Genomic DNA, 18,810 nt, shown 5'->3' on the forward strand with positions numbered 1-18,810 from the left:
TTTTATGTGTCTGTTAGATCCTTGCATTCTGGACCATCTTTGTCTTTTAGATTGAAGATGAAATGATCAATTGGTAGAACCCGGCCTTTGTATATTTGCCAGATGATTTTGTAATCATTAAAGTTCTGGCATTTTGTTACTGAAGTGATTATTGTACTTCTACCAAAATGCAGTGATTCCTGATTAGATCTTTTTGATGCTCCCTTAGGGGGGAGAAAGCTGGGGTTCTGTCAGGTTTCATTAAGAAAACAAATGCAGTGGAGATGAAATGGATTATAATGATCATACTTAAAGGTATCTTGCCCTAATTACCTGAAATTTTTTCTTTCTTTTTATTTTTTAGTACTGATGTTTATAAGGTTTTTTGTTTGCATAGATTTGAAGATGGGAATTAGTGAGAAGAGTATTTTTCATGAGTTTCATCCAGACGCTGAAGACCTCTTCAATGTGACTTGTGACCTTAAGCTTGTTTGTGAAAAGCTGAAAGATAGGAGTCAGCGGCATAAACGACAGGTTATTTCTTGATTGATGTCTCACATGATTGTAGCTCATGTTGATTATTTACTTTCTTCATTTAGTTTTATTTTTCATTTATTTTCATGTTTTTTTTCCTCAAATTTTTTGCTTTATTTACTTTTTTTTTATTGTTTCAAGTTATATTATTTTGAGTATGCAGTTGCTATATTAGGTTGTTACATTTCTACTCACAAAACCTTTTAAGGCATTTTATGTTACTAGAATTTTGTGATGGTTTGCAATTTGTAAATTATATATATATATAAGTTCCTTAATGATATTGCATATGACTTTCTTCTTTGTTACCGTTTTTAATGGAAACATGAATTTGATTAGAGCTTGATGATTGCTGACTTATCCAGCTTTCTTGTAAACCGTATGAAAATCTATGTGGATTATGACCAATCTTTCCTGCCAAGTCCTTTTACCATGGTAGACAACTCTTTCGATGGATTGTGTTCTAGCAATCATAAGTTTTTTTTGCAAAGTTTGAATGTAAACTTCTTTCTTTTTGCCACGATCTTTTGTTGCATGTTTTGATTTGTCACTGATGCAGGGCTGTTGTTCAACTATAGGATATAGAAGTGGGGAAAGCTGTTAGGCCTCAGTTGGCTTTGCGGATCAGTGACGCTACAACTGCATGGAGGAAGGTAGTTTTTAAGGGGGTATTTACATACATACCACTCAATTCTTATGTATTTACATATCTAACTCTTAAACTTTGATTTTATATTTACACCACTCAGATCTTTCATATCACATAAAAAATACCACTACTATTTAGTGAAGTGCACCTTTTTAGGCATAGCTATTGTGGCATATATGTAAAGATTGACTGTTAGGTGTTAGATATGTAAATACATAAGCATTAAGTGGTATGCATGTAAATCTTCCTTTTTTTATAGTGCAGTAGTGGTTTGAATAATTTTTGGGCTGTTGCGGCTCTTTAAGATTGTACATAAAATTTTTTAAAATTATTTTGTCCCCTGTTCTAGGTCTTTTCGGGTTGGCGTGTCCTTGACTATTAAATACATCTTCACCCTTGTACTTTAGTTGTAATTCAGCTCTCTGATACCCTGCATTTAGTGCTTGCAAACGACTTTGGTTTCTTTATGTATAATATTAAGCTGTTGTAATTAAATTTGGCGTGGAACTCTTAGATTGGTGTACAGAGCTAAAAAGAGTTTCATTATATATATATATATATATAGGGGCTAGAGGTTATCCTTGTTCTGAATGCGTGCCATATTTAATGGTTTTTATTGTGTATTAGCTTTTTTTTGTTCAGTTACAACAATATTGGATGATAAAAAATATTCCATATGTCCGAGCTATACCTTTAGCTTGTATTTGATTTTACTAGTTTTATTGAAGTTTAAGTTTAATTTGTAATGCTTTTCAATTGTTTTTGCTAACACTGCTTGTATCTCTGCATGATGATTGTGAAGGCGTTTCTGAAGATCTTTTTAATATATGTAAGAGCAACATACGAAACCTATGTTGAGAAGTACTAAATTGCATGTGCATGTTATACATGAAAATTGGAAAGCACTTTGACATTGATCCAAGATGCGAGAGAAAGAAAAATAGGTGGGAATGGAATTCAATTCACATGGAAATTGAAACTCAAAATCAGGTTAACAACTTCCACTCAGAATTCCCCTCCAATTATCACCTACGAACCCAGATTTAGGGTTAACAGAGTAAAATTTAGTTCTTCCAATACTGCATTAACAAGTTAAGAACGTAACATTATAAGAATTGCTGCACTCGGTTGTGAAGTAGAAGGAATTCACTAGTTAATGGAAGGTAGAAGCAAGAACCCTGAACTCGTAATCTCCAACCTTCCTTCGAATGGTTTGGGGGTGTCTCCACAATGTTATTTTTTTTTTTTGTATCCTCATACAGGGCAACTTCTTGATTTCAAGAATGGATGGGCAGTGGGCGTTCTTTCTCTGATTTTCTCAATATCTGGCTTATAGTTTTTGAATTTGATGGGCAGTGGGCGTTCTTTTTTTTATTTTCTCAATATCTGGCTTATAGTTTTTGAATTTGAGTAAAATTTGAAGCTCTCCTGAACCAAACAAGACAAGAACCATGAAGTAACTGATTTCATTCTGAAGTAACTATATCGTCGAAAAAGAAAATAAGAAAACCTGTTTAATAAGCCTTTCAGGTTCCTTGACATCCATAGAAACTCAAGGTAATCCTGTTTGATTTCTACCGTATGATAACTGAATTAATAATAATAATAATAATATGAAAAAAGCAAGTTGACAGTAAAAGATAAAGGAGAAGGAAATCTCGTGCGTGCCTTTGCTGATGAAAAGATAAAGGAGAAGGATAACACGATTTTGTCTTTAGGGTCCCATTAGAACCAAAACATAACCAAGGGAGCGAGAGTGGGAGGCTGAGAAGAAGAAAGGAGAAGGAAATCTCGTGCTTGCCTTTGCTGATGAAAAGAGGAATAGGACGTAGAAGAAAGAAATAAGTTTCTGTTTGAAGGTAGAGGGTTACGAATGACTTCAAGACGTGGTAGAAGGAAGTGGAAGAAGCCACTTGCGTGCTTGAAAGACTTCATCTGTGCGAAGGAGGCTCATGAGCGGCGTTGAGGAGGAAGGAATCCTATTCGAGCGGCTCTGGTGTGAAGAAGAAGAGAAGGGAGGAGAAGGGGACGCTCATGTGTCTTGAAGGGAATAACATTCATGCCCTAACCGAGCAAAGAGGAAGAAGAATCAAAGGAATTAGGGTTGCAAGCGTTTTGTACGAGGGAAGAGGAAGAGCTACTACTTTGAGAAATGTGCTGGGGCTTTCTTGTGCTAGACATACCGAACCTAGCTTTAAGAAAGCAGGAAGAGGGACTTAGTGTGAGTTAATGGAGAATCAAACCAAATAGTGGATTAAGGTATGTTAGGGTTCAATTTTTTAATTAAATTAATTAAATATGTTATGAAATTAACATTCAGGTTTTATGAATTAAAAACAAATATAAGAAGTGGTAGATTTGTAGGAAGGACTATCGATTCGAGCAAATTTTGGCATGGTAAGAGTTTGAATGTTTTATTTATATAAGATATTTTGTTTGATTAAATAGATGCTATTAAGTATAATTTATTGAATTTAGCCGGTGTTTATAGAAAATTTAATTTAACAAATTTGTGCTTTGGATTGTGATTTGGGCAAAAGAGGTAGAATCAAAGACGAGTTGATTTTAAAAGGAAGTGACACAGGAGTTTACCTGGTCACGATACTATAGATGCTAAAGTGTCGCGGACGCGGTGCTATTGCTGCCACAATATAGCGGTCTAACCCTTCCCTCCCCCTCTCATTTTCTATTCCATCCCCTTCCCTAATTCTATCCAATTTCATTTCCTTCATATTCTATTACTTGCTTTTTTTATCTCCTTTCCTATTTCTATTCATTTCCAATTCCAATTCCTCCCTATTCATTGCCTACCTTTTCTACCACATTTCTATCCCAATTTCAAATTTTTTTCTTATTTTTTTGTGCTAGGATCCTTATATTATATTATGTTTCCCAAGGGTGGGGAAGATTTTGATGATTGTTGATTTCAATTGTTGCTTCAAAGCGTTCTTCCCCTTCAGGGGTTGTCCTGACGAAGAGAAGGTGTTCCGGCTGTAACTCGTCTGAGGTGGTGACTATCTCCAAAGGTCCAGGTGGTATTGCGGTTCTAGCTCGACCCTGACGAGACATTTATTCTTCAACAACCCCTCTAACCCCTATTTTCAGCAGTTGCAAACCATCTTCATTGTTGTTGTTCAGGCCTACAGCCCCCTCCCAGTAGGTGCAAGCCACCGCACAGACCTTCAAACCCTTTTCGGCTGCCACCCAAACCTCCGACTTCCTCCCAACAACCGTACAAGCCCTTCCGACCTTCCTTCTGCTACTGGCAGCTTTATCTTGCCTCCTTGTAGCAGCCTGTCATCCCTCTAGTTCTACTCCATAAGGCCGCCGACCTCCTCCTACCAGATAGACCTCTAAGCATCCTCTCTTTCAGTTAGTGCCGTCGTCACATGCTTCTATTCAAGTTGTTGCAGCAGCCCGTCCCCACCCCTCCAACAGCTGCTCCAACCAACTCCACCAGATTAGTCAATGATGACTCCCTTCCAACCCATCCTATTGTTGCAGCTTTCACCAAACCCGTCTTCTATCTGCTGGTCAGCCGCCACCCACCCCCCCACATCATCGCCTTAGGTTGTATTTTATGTTTGTGGTCATTTATTTCATGTTCGCAAGAGTATTGCTTGTAACCTTTTGAATTCAGTAGTAATAATTGTGTTTTTTCGTGGTGGGCTGGGCTTTCTCCAATATCATTTGGTATTAGAGCTAGCCCAATTCTAGTTATCCTAGGGTTCCTTGGCATCCCCCCTACCCAAACCACCCCATCGATTTTTTTGTTCCCCTAAAAGCTTCGACAAATGAGGTCGAAGCTTCCCCAATCCTTAGTGTAGCTGCCACAGTGTCGCAGACGCAATACTGTAGGTGCTACGGGCAGTCCAACCTTTCCTTTCCCCTCTCCTTTTCTATTCCATCCCCCTTCCTATTTTTATCCAATTCCACTTCCTTCCTATTGTATTGCTTGTTTTTTCTATTCTCATTTCTATTTCTATTTCCTTCCCATTCCATTTCCTCCCTATTCATTTCCTACATTTTCTGCCACCTTCCACTTCTAGCCAAATTTTAAATTCATTACTATCTCTTTGTACTGGGATCCTTTATATTATGTTGCGTTTGCCTAGGGTAGGGAGGTTTTTGATGATTGCTGATTTCAATTGTTGCATTTTAGGCATTCTTCCTCTTCGGGAGCTGTACCCGATGACGAGAAGGTGCTCCGGTTGTAACTCGTCTGAGGTGGTGACTGCCAGCAAGGGTACGGGTGGTGTTCCGGCGGTAGCACGACCCCGACAAGACATTTATCCTTCGACAACCCCTTCGACCCCGCTTTCAGCTACTGCAAACGATCTTCTTTGCTATCTTCCAGGCCTCTAGCCCCCTTCCAGCAGTTTCAAGCCACTTTCCAACTACTGCACAGACCTCCTGGCTCTTTCTAACAGCCACCCAGACCTCTGGCCACCTCCCAACAGCTATGCATGCCCCTTCCGACCCTCTTCCTACTATTGGTTGCCCTGCCCCTTTCTGCCACCTTCCAGCAGCCCGCCATCCCTCCAACTCTACTCCATAAGGTCACCAACCTTCTCCACCTACCAGACGAACTGCCAGGCATCCCATCCTTCAGTCAATGTCGCCGTTAGTGGCTGGGGGCGTTAGTGGCGGCAGCCGCGCGCCCCCGCCCCTTCAACAGCTGTCGCAACCCACTCCACCAAGTCCAGCCAATGAATGATGATTCCTTTCCAACCTTCTTACTGTTGCCGCCTTCACCAAACCCGTCTTCTACTTGCTAATCAACCGCCACCCCCACCCCCTACGCCATCGCTCTAGGATGTATTTTATATTTGTTGTCGTTTGTTTCATGTGCACAAGAGTCTTGTATGTAATATGATGAATTTAGTAATAATAATTGTGCTTTTTCATGGTTGTTTGGGCTTCCTCCGGTATTAGGAAGTAAGTTGATGATCAAGCTTGCAAGGAGGTCTTTGAAGAGTTAATGTTAGTAATTGCTTTCTTATTGGTATTAAATTAATGATTTTTTTAAAAATTATATTTTATGGATAAATGATCATAATAACATTGATAAATAAAAATAAAAGAAGTTACAGTATTGTTTTAAAAATAATATTTCATTTATGATTTTGTATTTTGAATGTTTGAAAGATTTCTCATAAATGGGAAGAAATTAATTGAAATATGAAAGTACGTTTAAATGATTTTAAATTGATATGACATGATAAATAAAGTCATTTAAGATTCCTTTTTTTAGGCCAAGAGGTTGATAGCGAGATCTCAAATCAACTTGTTGGTCTCATGGTATATCTCAACATAGAAGATGAGACTAGGGATCTTTCTTTGTTTCTCAATTCTCCAGGCGGATGGGTAATACCAGGAATAGCTATTTATGAGACTATGCAATTTGTGTCACCGGATGTACATACAATATGTATGGGATTAGCCGGCTCAATGGGATCTTTCATTCTGGGCGGAGGATTCATTTTTTTTATGGTACTAGGCTCACTTGTACTCGTGCTCGGAAAATGAAATGTAAATAATAAAGGTGTACATTTGGGTGTAAAATTTTTAGGATAGTTACAGGTACAAACTTTTGAGTGTATCTTCGAGTATAACTTTTTGAGAATACTTTCAAGTATTACGCAAATCTTAATAAATTTTTTTTTTAAAAAAGACAAGTTAAAAATATAAATGACTTAAATTGCACGGTAAGGGTTAATTTAAAATAAAAGCTTATAGTTTGATTAATTAATGAATCACATTTCTTTTGGACATTCATGCTTAGTATTCACATATTAATTTAATGCACAACAAGATTGTAATTGCTCACTAAGTTGTGTTAAATTTATTGTTTAAATTATTTATTTTTTAAGGCAAAAGTGTAGATTGATATTACTGACAGGATAGAGTTAGTTTACAGTAGGAGGATTATTGGCTATAGGTTTTCAGTTATTTTATTTCAAATTGATGTTGTGCTGTAGTTGGTTGAATTGCAATATTGTTTTACTTTTAGATTAAGTCGTTGCTTTGGTTGGATTTGATTATTGTTTAGTGTACTTTGTGATTTTTAGTAGCTCTTTTTATTATTAAAAGTTATGATGACTTTTTATAATTTAAATGAAAGGTTAATATCGTTCGACGACAGTTTCTTACTTGGTTAATTCTAAGCTATCGGGCCGGGCTGTCGGGCCATCACATGTTGAATGCCTAGTGATGTCATTTCCTGTCCCAAATCTTTCGCATTACCAATCCTGTACACATTTTCTATTTCAGTGCATGGACTGGGAGTGCAGGCTAGGCTTTGGACCTTTCTTGCCCCAATAAATGTACGTGTAAAACCTTGGACTTGCCGTTGTATTACCAATCCTACACATTTTCTATTTCAGTGCATGGACAGGGAGTGCAGGCTAGGCTTTGGACCTTTCTTGCCCAAATAAATGTACGTGTAAAACCTTGGACTTGCCGTTGCTGCAGGAAAACAATGATTTTTTCAACATTCTAATAATGAAATGAATTACAAAGAAACAACAGTTAAATGTTAAAGTGGAGATTTAATTGAGGAAATATTACGAATTAGGATCAAAGAACGCGTTAACAAATTCTTCTATCAAGAATCAAGGTTTATTCCAAATGGACTGGCTGTAACAATGACCTGTAACAATGAACTTCCAATTTCTGCAATTGAGAAGTGGTTGAACCACCGGAAGCCACAAAAGAAAAGCTTACGGCCTAGGCAAACCAATTGTGGCAAGGCCTTAGACCCCCACTATGGTTGCCTCCTCCCTACCTCTCCTAAACAAAGGAGAAATCCACCTCAAGGATAGAAAGATCTGAAACAGACTAACCAAAAGCCCCCTCCCCCTTCTAAACATAGCTATTTGTAGGAAATTCTTGGAACCCATAGGCCCCGCTAATCACCAAAATACCCTTATAAAACTACGCTTTCTTAGGAAATAGAACTCTCCAATTAATTTTTATTAAAAGACATGACCTGATCTCTAACTATATCACACTTTCAAAGAATCTTGTTAATCTTTTTCAGTGTAATGGTGGCTTGATTTGTACCAAATATGTTAGCACAACAACTATGCGACATTATCAAAGAAATCCTTGGTGAGAATTTGTCGAAAAAAGATGTTCCCTCTGTTAAAAAATTGCCTCAACAATCATATACAACTATCTGCTGGGCACCCAATTCATGGAGCAGCATGATGTGAGAAAAGTGCATTCTTTGTTCAAATTTAGCTTGCATCTCAATGATGTGATGTCCATTTCTTTAGAAATAAAGTTGATAACTTGGTATTCACCATTTTCTTCGTGGTCATATGTTGTAGCAGAAACAACATTAACCTCAATAAAAACTCTATCATAGTCTGCATCATCACCATAATCATTGCTAAAGAAAACAAGAATATCATTTTTGGTCGTATCATTTGTTGTTATTACTATAAAAATAGAAGAAGCATCCCTAGCATGAACCCTATAAAACTGTTGGGTGTTGTGCTCTTTTCATTATCTGATAATAAATTGTTTTTCCTTAAAAAAATTTTGAAAACTTCAATAACTAAAATGTTTTAACAACTGAAAACTTTGTTTTCAGTATATATTCCTTACCTGGTTATAATAATTCATACAAGTGCTAAAAAAAAAGGAACATTGGTGATGTAATAGTGAAATTGAAGTTTTTCTATTATTATCAATTACCATTATATTCATACTACACAATAATTGTTGTCATTCCCACTTGTGCTTCTGTGCTTTTCTGCATCTTACTGGTGACTTTCCACCTTTAACAGTCTCTGTGGTCTTTCAATTTATTTTTTGATGAGCACATTGAGTCGGGATTGATGGGGTCTCTTCCCTAATTATTCTTATATACAATTTTATTCCTTCTGGTGGTTCAGAATGAGGGAAGACAAGTTCATACTATACAATATTTATTTGATCACTCTTTACAATTTACATTTTTTTTCTTTTGTTCTTCTAGTTTCATGGTAAGCAGATTGTGGCAGAATGCAAATTTGATGGTGATCGCATTCAAATTCATAGAAATGGAAAAGAAATACACTTCTTCTCACGGTATTTTTTATTAAGAAAAAGAAAAACTCAAGTAGTCCTTAATGCTATTTCATTGTTTTTTCTACTATCAGCTTTTTTATTTTTGTTTCCTATTTGTCCCTTGGTGTTTACAATTATCGATTATTCGATATGGTCAAATCAGAATGAACTTTGTTTTACATTTGGCATTTCACTCCTAAATTGTGGCATTATCTCTACACTTCAATTTATATAAAATGAATGTTTACTTGTGACTTTGGAAACCGCATTATTTGACTGACATCAGATCGCATAGGATGAGTAATTATTTTTTGGTGGCCTTGATCTAAAATTATTGATAGCAAAAAAGCATAAGAAATTATAAGATATAGAATTGATTATGCTTATAAGTGCCAGATTGTTATCTTCACAAGGAATGCTATCCTGACCATTAGTTGATTTTACTTTAGTTACCGCTTTGCCAGTTTACACTAGTTAATATTTACTTCAATGAATGTCTATCTTCTGGAGAAGAAAAAAGGACAAAAAAAATGAAGCAATTTAACTAAAATAAAAATAAATATGTTTTATTACTCTTTTTAATCATTTGGAATTATCACTTATATTCATTTTGGCTAGTTGTTCCTGTTATATTTGTTGCACTGTTATTGAAAGTGCGCAGAGCAGCACTTTTTATGTTCATTGCGAAGTAGAGCCGTGAAGTTGCACATCTCGATGTAAAAAAGATGGTTTACAATATATAATGATGTGAAAGCAGCAGAGCTTATTGGCGCCTTGGAGAACAAATGAAGGCTTTGTGCCATTTTTAAACTTCAGGCACCATAGTCTATTAATGTATTGGGAGCTTAAAGTAACTCTTTTGCTAATTATCTAAGCTAATATTTTTGGCTTCTTGTCAAATATTTGTTTTATCATAAATGTTATTTACTTTTTGTTGAATTTAATGAAGCTGTCATGATTTTACTCCTGTTATTGCATTCTTCTTTCTCTCTCTTCTTAAAATGAATAACAGGAGTAAAATCATGACAGCTTCATTAAATTGAACGAAAAGTAAATAACATTTATGATAAAACAAATATTTGACATATTTACTTTAGCAATGTTTTTTTTCTTCTTGTTCAGCGACAATCTGTTCCTTTTTTTTAGTAATTCTTGCCTTTTTCTTAAGCTATGTAGTTTATCGTAGCAAATTTTTATGATTAAATTTTTGAGAGAACTCAGAGGAAAGCCTTATCTTCTATTCTTGAGCTGTAGCGTTTGAATTATTGTTTCTAATTTACAATATCATTTGTAATAGAACTGGGCAATTAACAAATTGTTCCTATCATTTTTAGAATCATAGCTTTTTGGTCCTCCTTTTATAAAAGCCAGCATTTTGAACCTGCATTTTGTCAAAGGATTACTTCTAGATTCTAAGAGAGAACATATTCTTCTGTAAAGGGATCCCGATCTTGTAGCAGCAGCTCCTTACCGGATTTATGTCCAGCTTTGTCCTAATGTGAGGCCATAGGATCTTCATCACAAGATAGGTTGCCTCACAATTTTAGAAAGGGAGCTTGACATGCTGCCGTGGCAAACCAAGGTTAACCTTCGTCATCATTAGTCTGGCACCTCTTATATTGGGGGCATTTGCATACATAGCACACAATTCTTATGTATTTAGATATCCACACCTAAACTTTCATATTTACACACATAGCACTTAAATCGTTAAAATCACATAAAAAATATCATTATGATCATTTTTTAAAAGTAAAATATACTTTTTCATGCATAGGTTTAGAGCATCAGAGTGTTTTTTATGTAAATATGAAAGTTTAGGTGTGAGATATGTAAATAGATAAGATTTTTGTGCTAGGTAAAAAATGTCCCTTTATCTTATTGTATCTGTAACCTCTCCAGGTCCATCTCCAATGTCTTCTTACATTTACTGAATTTTTTTGTGCCACTTTAACCACACCATGAAACCCCCATGCAGGAATTTTCTCTAATATTAACTCTCTCTGATTCCTTTTTCTACGCCCTCTAATTAATATAATATGTTAGCTCCCATTTTTCCAATTTGTTTCTTTTCCTCTCTTTTATGCTGACTTTTTTGGCAGATTTTAATGGGACCATAAAAACAAATTATTGTAATGAGGGATTAATTTTTTTTTATTTTACTTTTGGAATGTTGTCAGCTAGTTATTAATCTCACAGTATTGACCTTGATGTCTCATTTTTGTGCTTATTTTGAATAATTTTTACTCATGCAGGAATTTTCTCGACCACACAGAATATTTACAGGGAATGTCTGATGTTATTTTGCAAAACATTTTGGTTGATAGGTAATGATTCGTTTTTAGTTTTTGCATTAAAAGACAATTATTATTTAACTAATTGTTGATTTATTGTTCTATTTATTACATTTTCCTGTTGATGGCATGATAATATGCATATCACACAAGGTACACAATGGAATTGTGAAAATTAATTGCAAATATGAAGAAAAATAAAGAAAAGGTTAACAAAAAACAAATGGTGAAGTTTTTGATGTTAAATGTTCAACTCTATTGGTTTATTTGGAAAGCAACGGGCAGCATGAGTGATTCCATTACTGGGATTTGTGAGTTGGTTTATTTGAAATCTTAGGTTTTCAGTTGGGCCGGACATTTCATTCAAATTATATATTAGGATCAAATTGATTATCTAGATTTTCATATTTATTTAACATCATCATGTTTTTTATATTTTCTATTTCGTGCTCAACTTGTTTTACGTGCTTGTATAATCATGCATATTCTTCTCAATGTGTTAAAATTCTTGATGATAAGATAATATGAAATCATAATGAAATTATCCATGTAATGCAACAGATAGGATAATCTTATGTGCATTATAGGATTAATTACTATTTTAAAATTTCAATTGCATGGCAGAATCCAATATTAGGAAATCAATTCAGCACAAATTGGAGTTATAAAAATCTACAATAGGACATACACTGCTATACTAGTTCATAAATAAATTACAAACAGTCTAGATAACTTAAAATTCTAGAAAATCATTTTTCTCACTAACTTGTACACTTGAATTGATTTTAGGTTAATTGTTAGGTGGAGTTTCTGAATTGATATTAGGATAATTAGTGGGTGGAATTTCCTAAAAAAGGAACTATATGGGGTACTGGACTTGCCACTTAACAAAAGAAAGAACTCAACTTATACCAATAATAGCTTATGACAGAGCACAATGAAAAACTCTGATATTGATGTAGTGTTTTTATAGGAAGAATTTGAGTAGATATTTTGGGGAAAATATCACTAACTTTGTGAGGAAGAAGGCTTCTCGTGATTTTCTCTAAAGAAGAAAGATTTCCTGTCTTCCTTTGATTTTTCATTAGTAATTTTTCTTTCCTACCTGTTTTTCTGTTTATTTTATGGGTCATTACAAATATGTCTTGTTTCATGGGATTTGGAGCATATTTTTCTTGGGATATCTAGAAATTTTGGTTTTCATCATTTAAAGGATAAGTGGTTATCTTCATTCGAATGTGATATGAGTTGGTTTGATTAATTTGTTGGAAGAACTTTAGAAAAAAATGTTTAAGGCTTTGAAATTAAATTGAATTTTTAATTAAAAATCATTTTTTGGTTAGTTTTGAGACATTTTTAAAAAGTGTTCGAGTGAAGCTTAAAGATTAGGGATCTGTTTGGGGCAACTGCAACTTATTAAGAAGCTGCTGAAGAATAATCTTCTGTTGCAAAAAGCTGCAGTAACTATTATAAAATTTTCCTTTTTTGAAAAAATCAGATCGTAGCTAGAAAACTCCCATCGCACCTAGACAAGAGTGGTGGGAAAAGGCTGGTTTCAGCGGTAGTTTTGTGAAAAAGCTTTCAAAATGCAGTTTACCCAAACGAACAAAACAACATTGTGGCACCGCACCGCCGCTACACAGCTGCACCAAACGGAGCCTAAGTGTAGTTAGAAAATAAGGTTTATAAGGGGGACCGTGTGGGGATTAGGCTTCTTATCCTCGTACTTGATGGAATTTTCGGTTTCTCAATATTTGAGCTCATGAGTTGGAGAGAGATGCAATTGAACTTGAGATTCTTAATTTCCTAAAAACTAGACAAATGCATTTTAAATGTGTTGCGACTTAGCTGTTCGTTATAAAAAATGATTTTCTTCTATTCAATTTGCTATTTGTTAATATTTCCATCATAATGACGCCTTCAAAAATATACATATTTTTAAAATTGAAAGAATCTAAAACAATTGATATAAGAATTTACTATAAGTCATCAAATACCAACATATCTGTAATTAAATATGCACTTCATCGATCTGCCTCAACTATAAATGATCATTTTTATGAAAATAAATGAACAAGTTGATTGATTGATTGAAAAGTTTGTTTTTTTATATAGTAACCTTGGAAAATTTGTTCGAATTTGCTCAATTCTGTATATAAATAAGTGTAAATGAGTTTTTTTTTCTTAACGAACCTTGAGCTATTCATTGAACTGGTTTCTTTTATTGGCCTACTGATGCTTATTTTTTTAATCTCTAAGGTGACAATTGACGTGTTGAGCTGTCCTTGAGCATATTCATTGCTACAAAATTCTCTCTTTTTTGTTCATTACTACATAAATTTTTTGGCACGTTCCTTTGGTCCTTATTATCTTAAAACTCTATTATTCGCCTTTTTAAATATTCTTTATGCAGGTGCATACTAGATGGTGAGATGTTGGTTTGGGATACTTCCACCAATCGTTTTGCTGAGTTTGGTTCAAACCAGGAGATAGGTTCACATGGTTATTCTCATTCTTTGGTAATTTTATTTGTCTTTAAATTATTGACTGGAAAAATGTTTCACTGCAGCGAAGGCAGCAATGCAGGGATTGCAAGGTGATAGGCAGGTACCCTGTTTCTCAACTGCTATAAGTTTTACTGTTTATAATAAGCTATATTGTCGATCTGATTTCATTTATATTGTTCTCCTTGCAGTTATGCTGTATCCTTTGAATCTGAATTCTGTTTTCATTGCGTTAATTGTGCATGTCAGAACTTCAAAAATATCTGGTATGGCTTAAATAATGAAATAAATTTACTAAAGTGCTGAATATATTACTCTATTTCATAAGCCCTGCTTGAACATGCTTCTACTTTGACTTTGTTTCCAGCATTAACTACAAATTTCCAATTTTGGTACGGCACATGGTTCCCTAAATTCATTTATAATATTTATAATCATATAGCGCTTTTATAGTTTAGGTAAATTTTGAATTAAAATTTAAGGACATGAGCAAGAGCAAGAAACGTTGAATTGGGAGCTAGTTTGTCGGTTTTATCAAAAGCAAATTGTGCAAAGAATTAATGTAATAATAGGATTGATGTAAAAGTCGAGGATACAATCTTTTGCTAATGAGGTGAAATATAGTAGAATGTGATGATTCGGGCATGGTTAACAGAGGATGAGGAAATGCCAATGTGCGACTGTTCGACAAAAAAAAATTAGAAGAGACAAGTTCAAGTCGAAGCCATGTGTTTTTAACTTATCTAATAGCTTACTCAACTATAATTGTAGCAATAATTAATAAATTGCGGTGTTGAAATATTGTGAGGTTTGATGACTTAATTTTATCTTCTTGTTTTGTGTTAAAAAATAAATAAAAAACTATATATAATTGTTGACCCCATTTTTTGTGAGGTCTCTTACTCTTATTATAGCCTATGATTTAACCTTTAGGGTTTCCTACCGACTCTCTTGAGGACTAACCTGGGGCCCGCACAAACTAGAAATTCGAGCCACTTCTTGACTCGCAATTTCAGATCGCCGGTTCTAAATCCTCAACGCTTAGTTGAGTCAATTAAAACCAGCGCGACAAAGCTCGAGTTGAGCATAGGATCTAAAGTCGTAGGAAACCCTTCGTGTCGTCCGCGCACACTCACGATGCACGAATACCACGATTCACGCATCGACTCACTCAATTATCGAAATTCAAGTCACCCGTACCCGTAAAAGGCTTTACCATCGATCACGAGCGATAATTTCAAAGAAATTTGAAGTTGAAGCTTTTTCGACCTGACCATCGACAACGTCATTCGGGCGACCCCGGATGACGAAACAAACCGCGTCAGCGCGTCTAGAACGTCGACTTTAGCTAGGAGACTCCCTCTTCGGTATGGTTTTGTGCACGAGCGAGGGGCGTGCAAATCGAGAAAAGTTAAATACCATATTAATTTTGAGGGGATATATTTGCATTATATAGTCGGCTGATGGATTTTATTTTCCCCTAAAGATCCCTAACTTGTGGCAACTCTTGGTTCCGTCTCCAATTGGAGCCCTGGCTCCCCTCATGAAGCTCGCTGTCCCCTTCCCCGCGCCTAGACTCGAATTGAACCCTAGCCGCGCCTTCCCTCTCGCTGGTCCCTCCTCTTCGCGTAACAAGGAGTTGATCTCGTCTCTCTCGACATCCTCTGCCCGAGTTGCGGCTTCCCGAAGGATCTTGTCCTTCGTCTCGCTGAGCGGAAACCCATTCGCGGTAGGTTGACTCTGTGCGTTTGTTCCCTGAGTCACGAATGTGGGAATCTCCCTCCTTGATGGTTCCTCCCTCTATAGCCTTGGCTGCGGTGCGGCCTTCTTTTTGCTGGGGGTGGCTTCGCTCGGGTAAGACCCACGAGCTTTTATTTCCTTCTTCCGCGCCTATAAAAGCCCGCGGGAGGGGATTGGTGCGGGGTTACGATTCGAGATTTTGGGGGAGACTCTGCCGGAATCGCCTCTTGTGCTTGCGAGCTTGGTGTTTGGGAAGCCTTTTGATTCTCTTCTTTTGTTTGCAAAGGCTTAAGTGAGGTACCCGTTTTCCCCTTCCTTTGCTTTCTTTCTCTATTCGACAGGGGTTGTCCCTAGGTTTCTCTTCTGTATAATAAAAAAGGGGGGATTGCATGCATAGGGTGGTTTATTTTGTTTCTGTTGATATTTAATGCTGGAATCACTGTTGGCTGTTGAGTTTTTTTAATTTGTCTTGGCTGACATTTGATGTTGGAATCATGGCTAGCTGTTGGATTTTAGCTGACTTTAGTTCGATTGCATACTGGTTGGTCTGTTTTAAATACTCCAGGATATTTAGCTGGAGATGTAGGCTCACGAAAGGCATGATTCAATTCTAATGTATGTGCTAATTTCTTCTCTATGTTCTTATCATATCTATGCTGGTTTACTGAAGTTTGAGGGTTGTTTTAGCTTTTTGGGCTGCAGTTTTCCTTGTTGCCTTGGTCTAACATGGAGGATTTCAGGGTTGTTTTAGCCCTCTGGGCTGCAGTTTTCTTTGTTATACTGGTTTAATACTGAAGCTTTTGGAGATTTTATTTTGAGGGTTTTGTTTTGTGCTTCTCTGTTTCCTCTCCTTCTGTTCGAAACATATGCTGATGGACTCCTTTAATTTTGGAGCTGTTGGGTTCTTTTATGTTGAGGCCGTCGGATTTCGTTTGTTCGTTCTCTGTTCCCCTGGGTTGAGGGAATTTATTGTTTGTTGCCCTTGCCCGAGAGCTTCCCTTTGGTTTTCTTCTTTGTTGTTTGGTTGTTTGCGGCCATCTCTGGTTTTGAGTGTTTGGGCTGGTGTTTTGGTTTGCTCCCCTACCCGTGAGCATCCCAGTTCGTCTTCCCTTGTGTTGTTTGGTTGTTTGTCGTCATCCCTGTGAACATCCCTCGATGTGGTGTTGGTTTGCTCCCCGTCATCCCTGACTGTGAACATCCCTCGATGTGGTGTTGGTTTGCTCCCCTGCCAGTGAGCACCAGCTGACTTTCTTTTGTGTGGGTTGGCTTCTCCCTGTTGTCTCTAGCTGTGAGCATTTGGTTTGGTTGTTTTGGGATTGCTTTCTCTGCCCGAGAGCATCAGAGTGGTTCTTTTTTTTTCTTTGTGAGTGGCTTCCCGTCGCCCCCTTTGTCGTTGACATCTGGCCTGGTTGCTTGTCCTGCTGTCCCTGGCTGTGAATATCTGTTGTGGATGTGGTGGCTCCCCTGCTGCCCCCTAGCCGTGAGCATCTATTTGGTTGTTCCCTCATGCTATTCTTGTTCCTACCCTAGAATATCCATTTTGTTTTCCCTTTGCGTTGGGGTTGGTGACTCCCCTGTTGCCCATGACCGTGAGCACCTTTTTGGGTTTCCTTTGTATTGTGTTGGGTTTATACCTCATGGAAGCTTTAGTTTGGGGTGGAATTGAGGGCTTGAAATATTTTAATCCTTATATTTGAAAGAGTTCGGGTGTCCCTTTTCAAGGAACGATCTATTAAATGTTGGGAGAGAATTCAGAGCCTAATCCTCTGGGCCAGGTTTATTGCAACAAAAAAAGGGAAAATCCTTTTGGTAGTTGGAGAAAGTTCAGTTGTGGCTTGGAGCAATTTTGATTGTGCTTTCCGAGGATGTTTCTAGCTAGCGTTGGTGGGTGTGCCCCATTTCATTGCTCATTCGTTTTTAGCACTTATGTCTGAAACATAAGTGCGCATGTATAGCTGCGGTTATATGTGAAACCATCAAACAATGTCGTAAGTTGGACTGTCTTTTTAGGGTATTAGGCCTTGATGATAAAAACATTTGGGGTCCAATCAGTTGAATATTTTAGGCTAACCCTCCTACCGCTTTGAACTTTTCTTTCTAAATCGATTTTGTAGGAGGGTGAGCACTTTTTTTGCTTTTTTTGCTTTTTGGTTCACTTTTCTTGCTTCTTGGTTTGGGTTTTTAGCACTTATGTCTGAAACATAAGTGCGCATGTATAGCTGCGGTTATATGTGAAACCATCAAACAATGTCGTAAGTTGGACTGTCTTTTTAGGGTATTAGGCCTTGATGATAAAAACATTTGGTGGTAGAGCATAATAATATTATATCCTACGACATCAGAACCTAATTCAAGGACCTGGTGAAACGTAGGATGACAATATTATTCTCCAATACCAGGCTAGCAGGGCACCTTTGCCCTCTTAGGTTGCTGGTGGTCCTAGCTCGACGATGCGATCGACTCGTGGATAATCATATTTAAAAAAAGAATGATAAGAACGAATACGATAATAACAGATACGCCATTTACAAAAGTACTTTAACTAATAAAACTGATATTATTTTCTCTTATATGCATGAAACATATATGTATATCAAAATATAAATTTCAAGTAATATAACTCGATTGTCCACTTGTCAATTGCCGGTATTGAGCTAAGGAGTATCCTCCTAAGTTGGTATAGTATGACACATTTCTAGTTGAATGTCAGACTCTATACATACGGGTGACCGATAGTTGTCTTCGGAGTCCCTCGAGAATACCTAAATCTGAGTCTGGCCCGACCTGAATGCTTACGACTTTCTTTCTTTCTTTAGATTTTTGTGTGTTTTCCTAAGATTTTATCGAAATCTTTGTAGAGCACTCATGGATTTCTTCGAATTTTCTCTGTGTTTTCGACAATTTTTTTCGAGTTACCGTGGGTCACCTGCAGCTTTTTCTCGGGTCTTTTCAGAGCCCACCGATCCGCCAGGTATACAGGTTTGTTTTAAATTTACAGCGTTTACTTTTGCTATTGCACACTTTACTGCATATACACATAATTCATGCCTGC

General features: G+C 36.6%; 1 protein-coding gene across 1 annotated transcript in view; it reads left to right on the forward strand.

The window, feature by feature from the left end:
• Positions 1–208: 208 nt before the first annotated feature.
• The window catches only part of LOC110033959 (DNA ligase 4), a gene marked incomplete at its 5' end in the record, with an annotated part of 58,025 nt that continues 39,423 nt past the window's right edge, over positions 209–18,810 (forward strand). The window contains 8 exon segments of the mRNA XM_020738141.1: positions 209–294; positions 377–513; positions 1,092–1,166; positions 9,150–9,241; positions 11,476–11,547; positions 13,928–14,007; positions 14,084–14,121; positions 14,210–14,216. Coding sequence (XP_020593800.1) covers positions 209–294; positions 377–513; positions 1,092–1,166; positions 9,150–9,241; positions 11,476–11,547; positions 13,928–14,007; positions 14,084–14,121; positions 14,210–14,216 — 587 coding nt within the window.

This window comes from Phalaenopsis equestris, unplaced genomic scaffold, assembly GCF_001263595.1.
Source record: "Phalaenopsis equestris unplaced genomic scaffold, ASM126359v1 Scaffold001312, whole genome shotgun sequence".
Taxonomy (NCBI): Eukaryota; Viridiplantae; Streptophyta; class Magnoliopsida; order Asparagales; family Orchidaceae; genus Phalaenopsis; species Phalaenopsis equestris.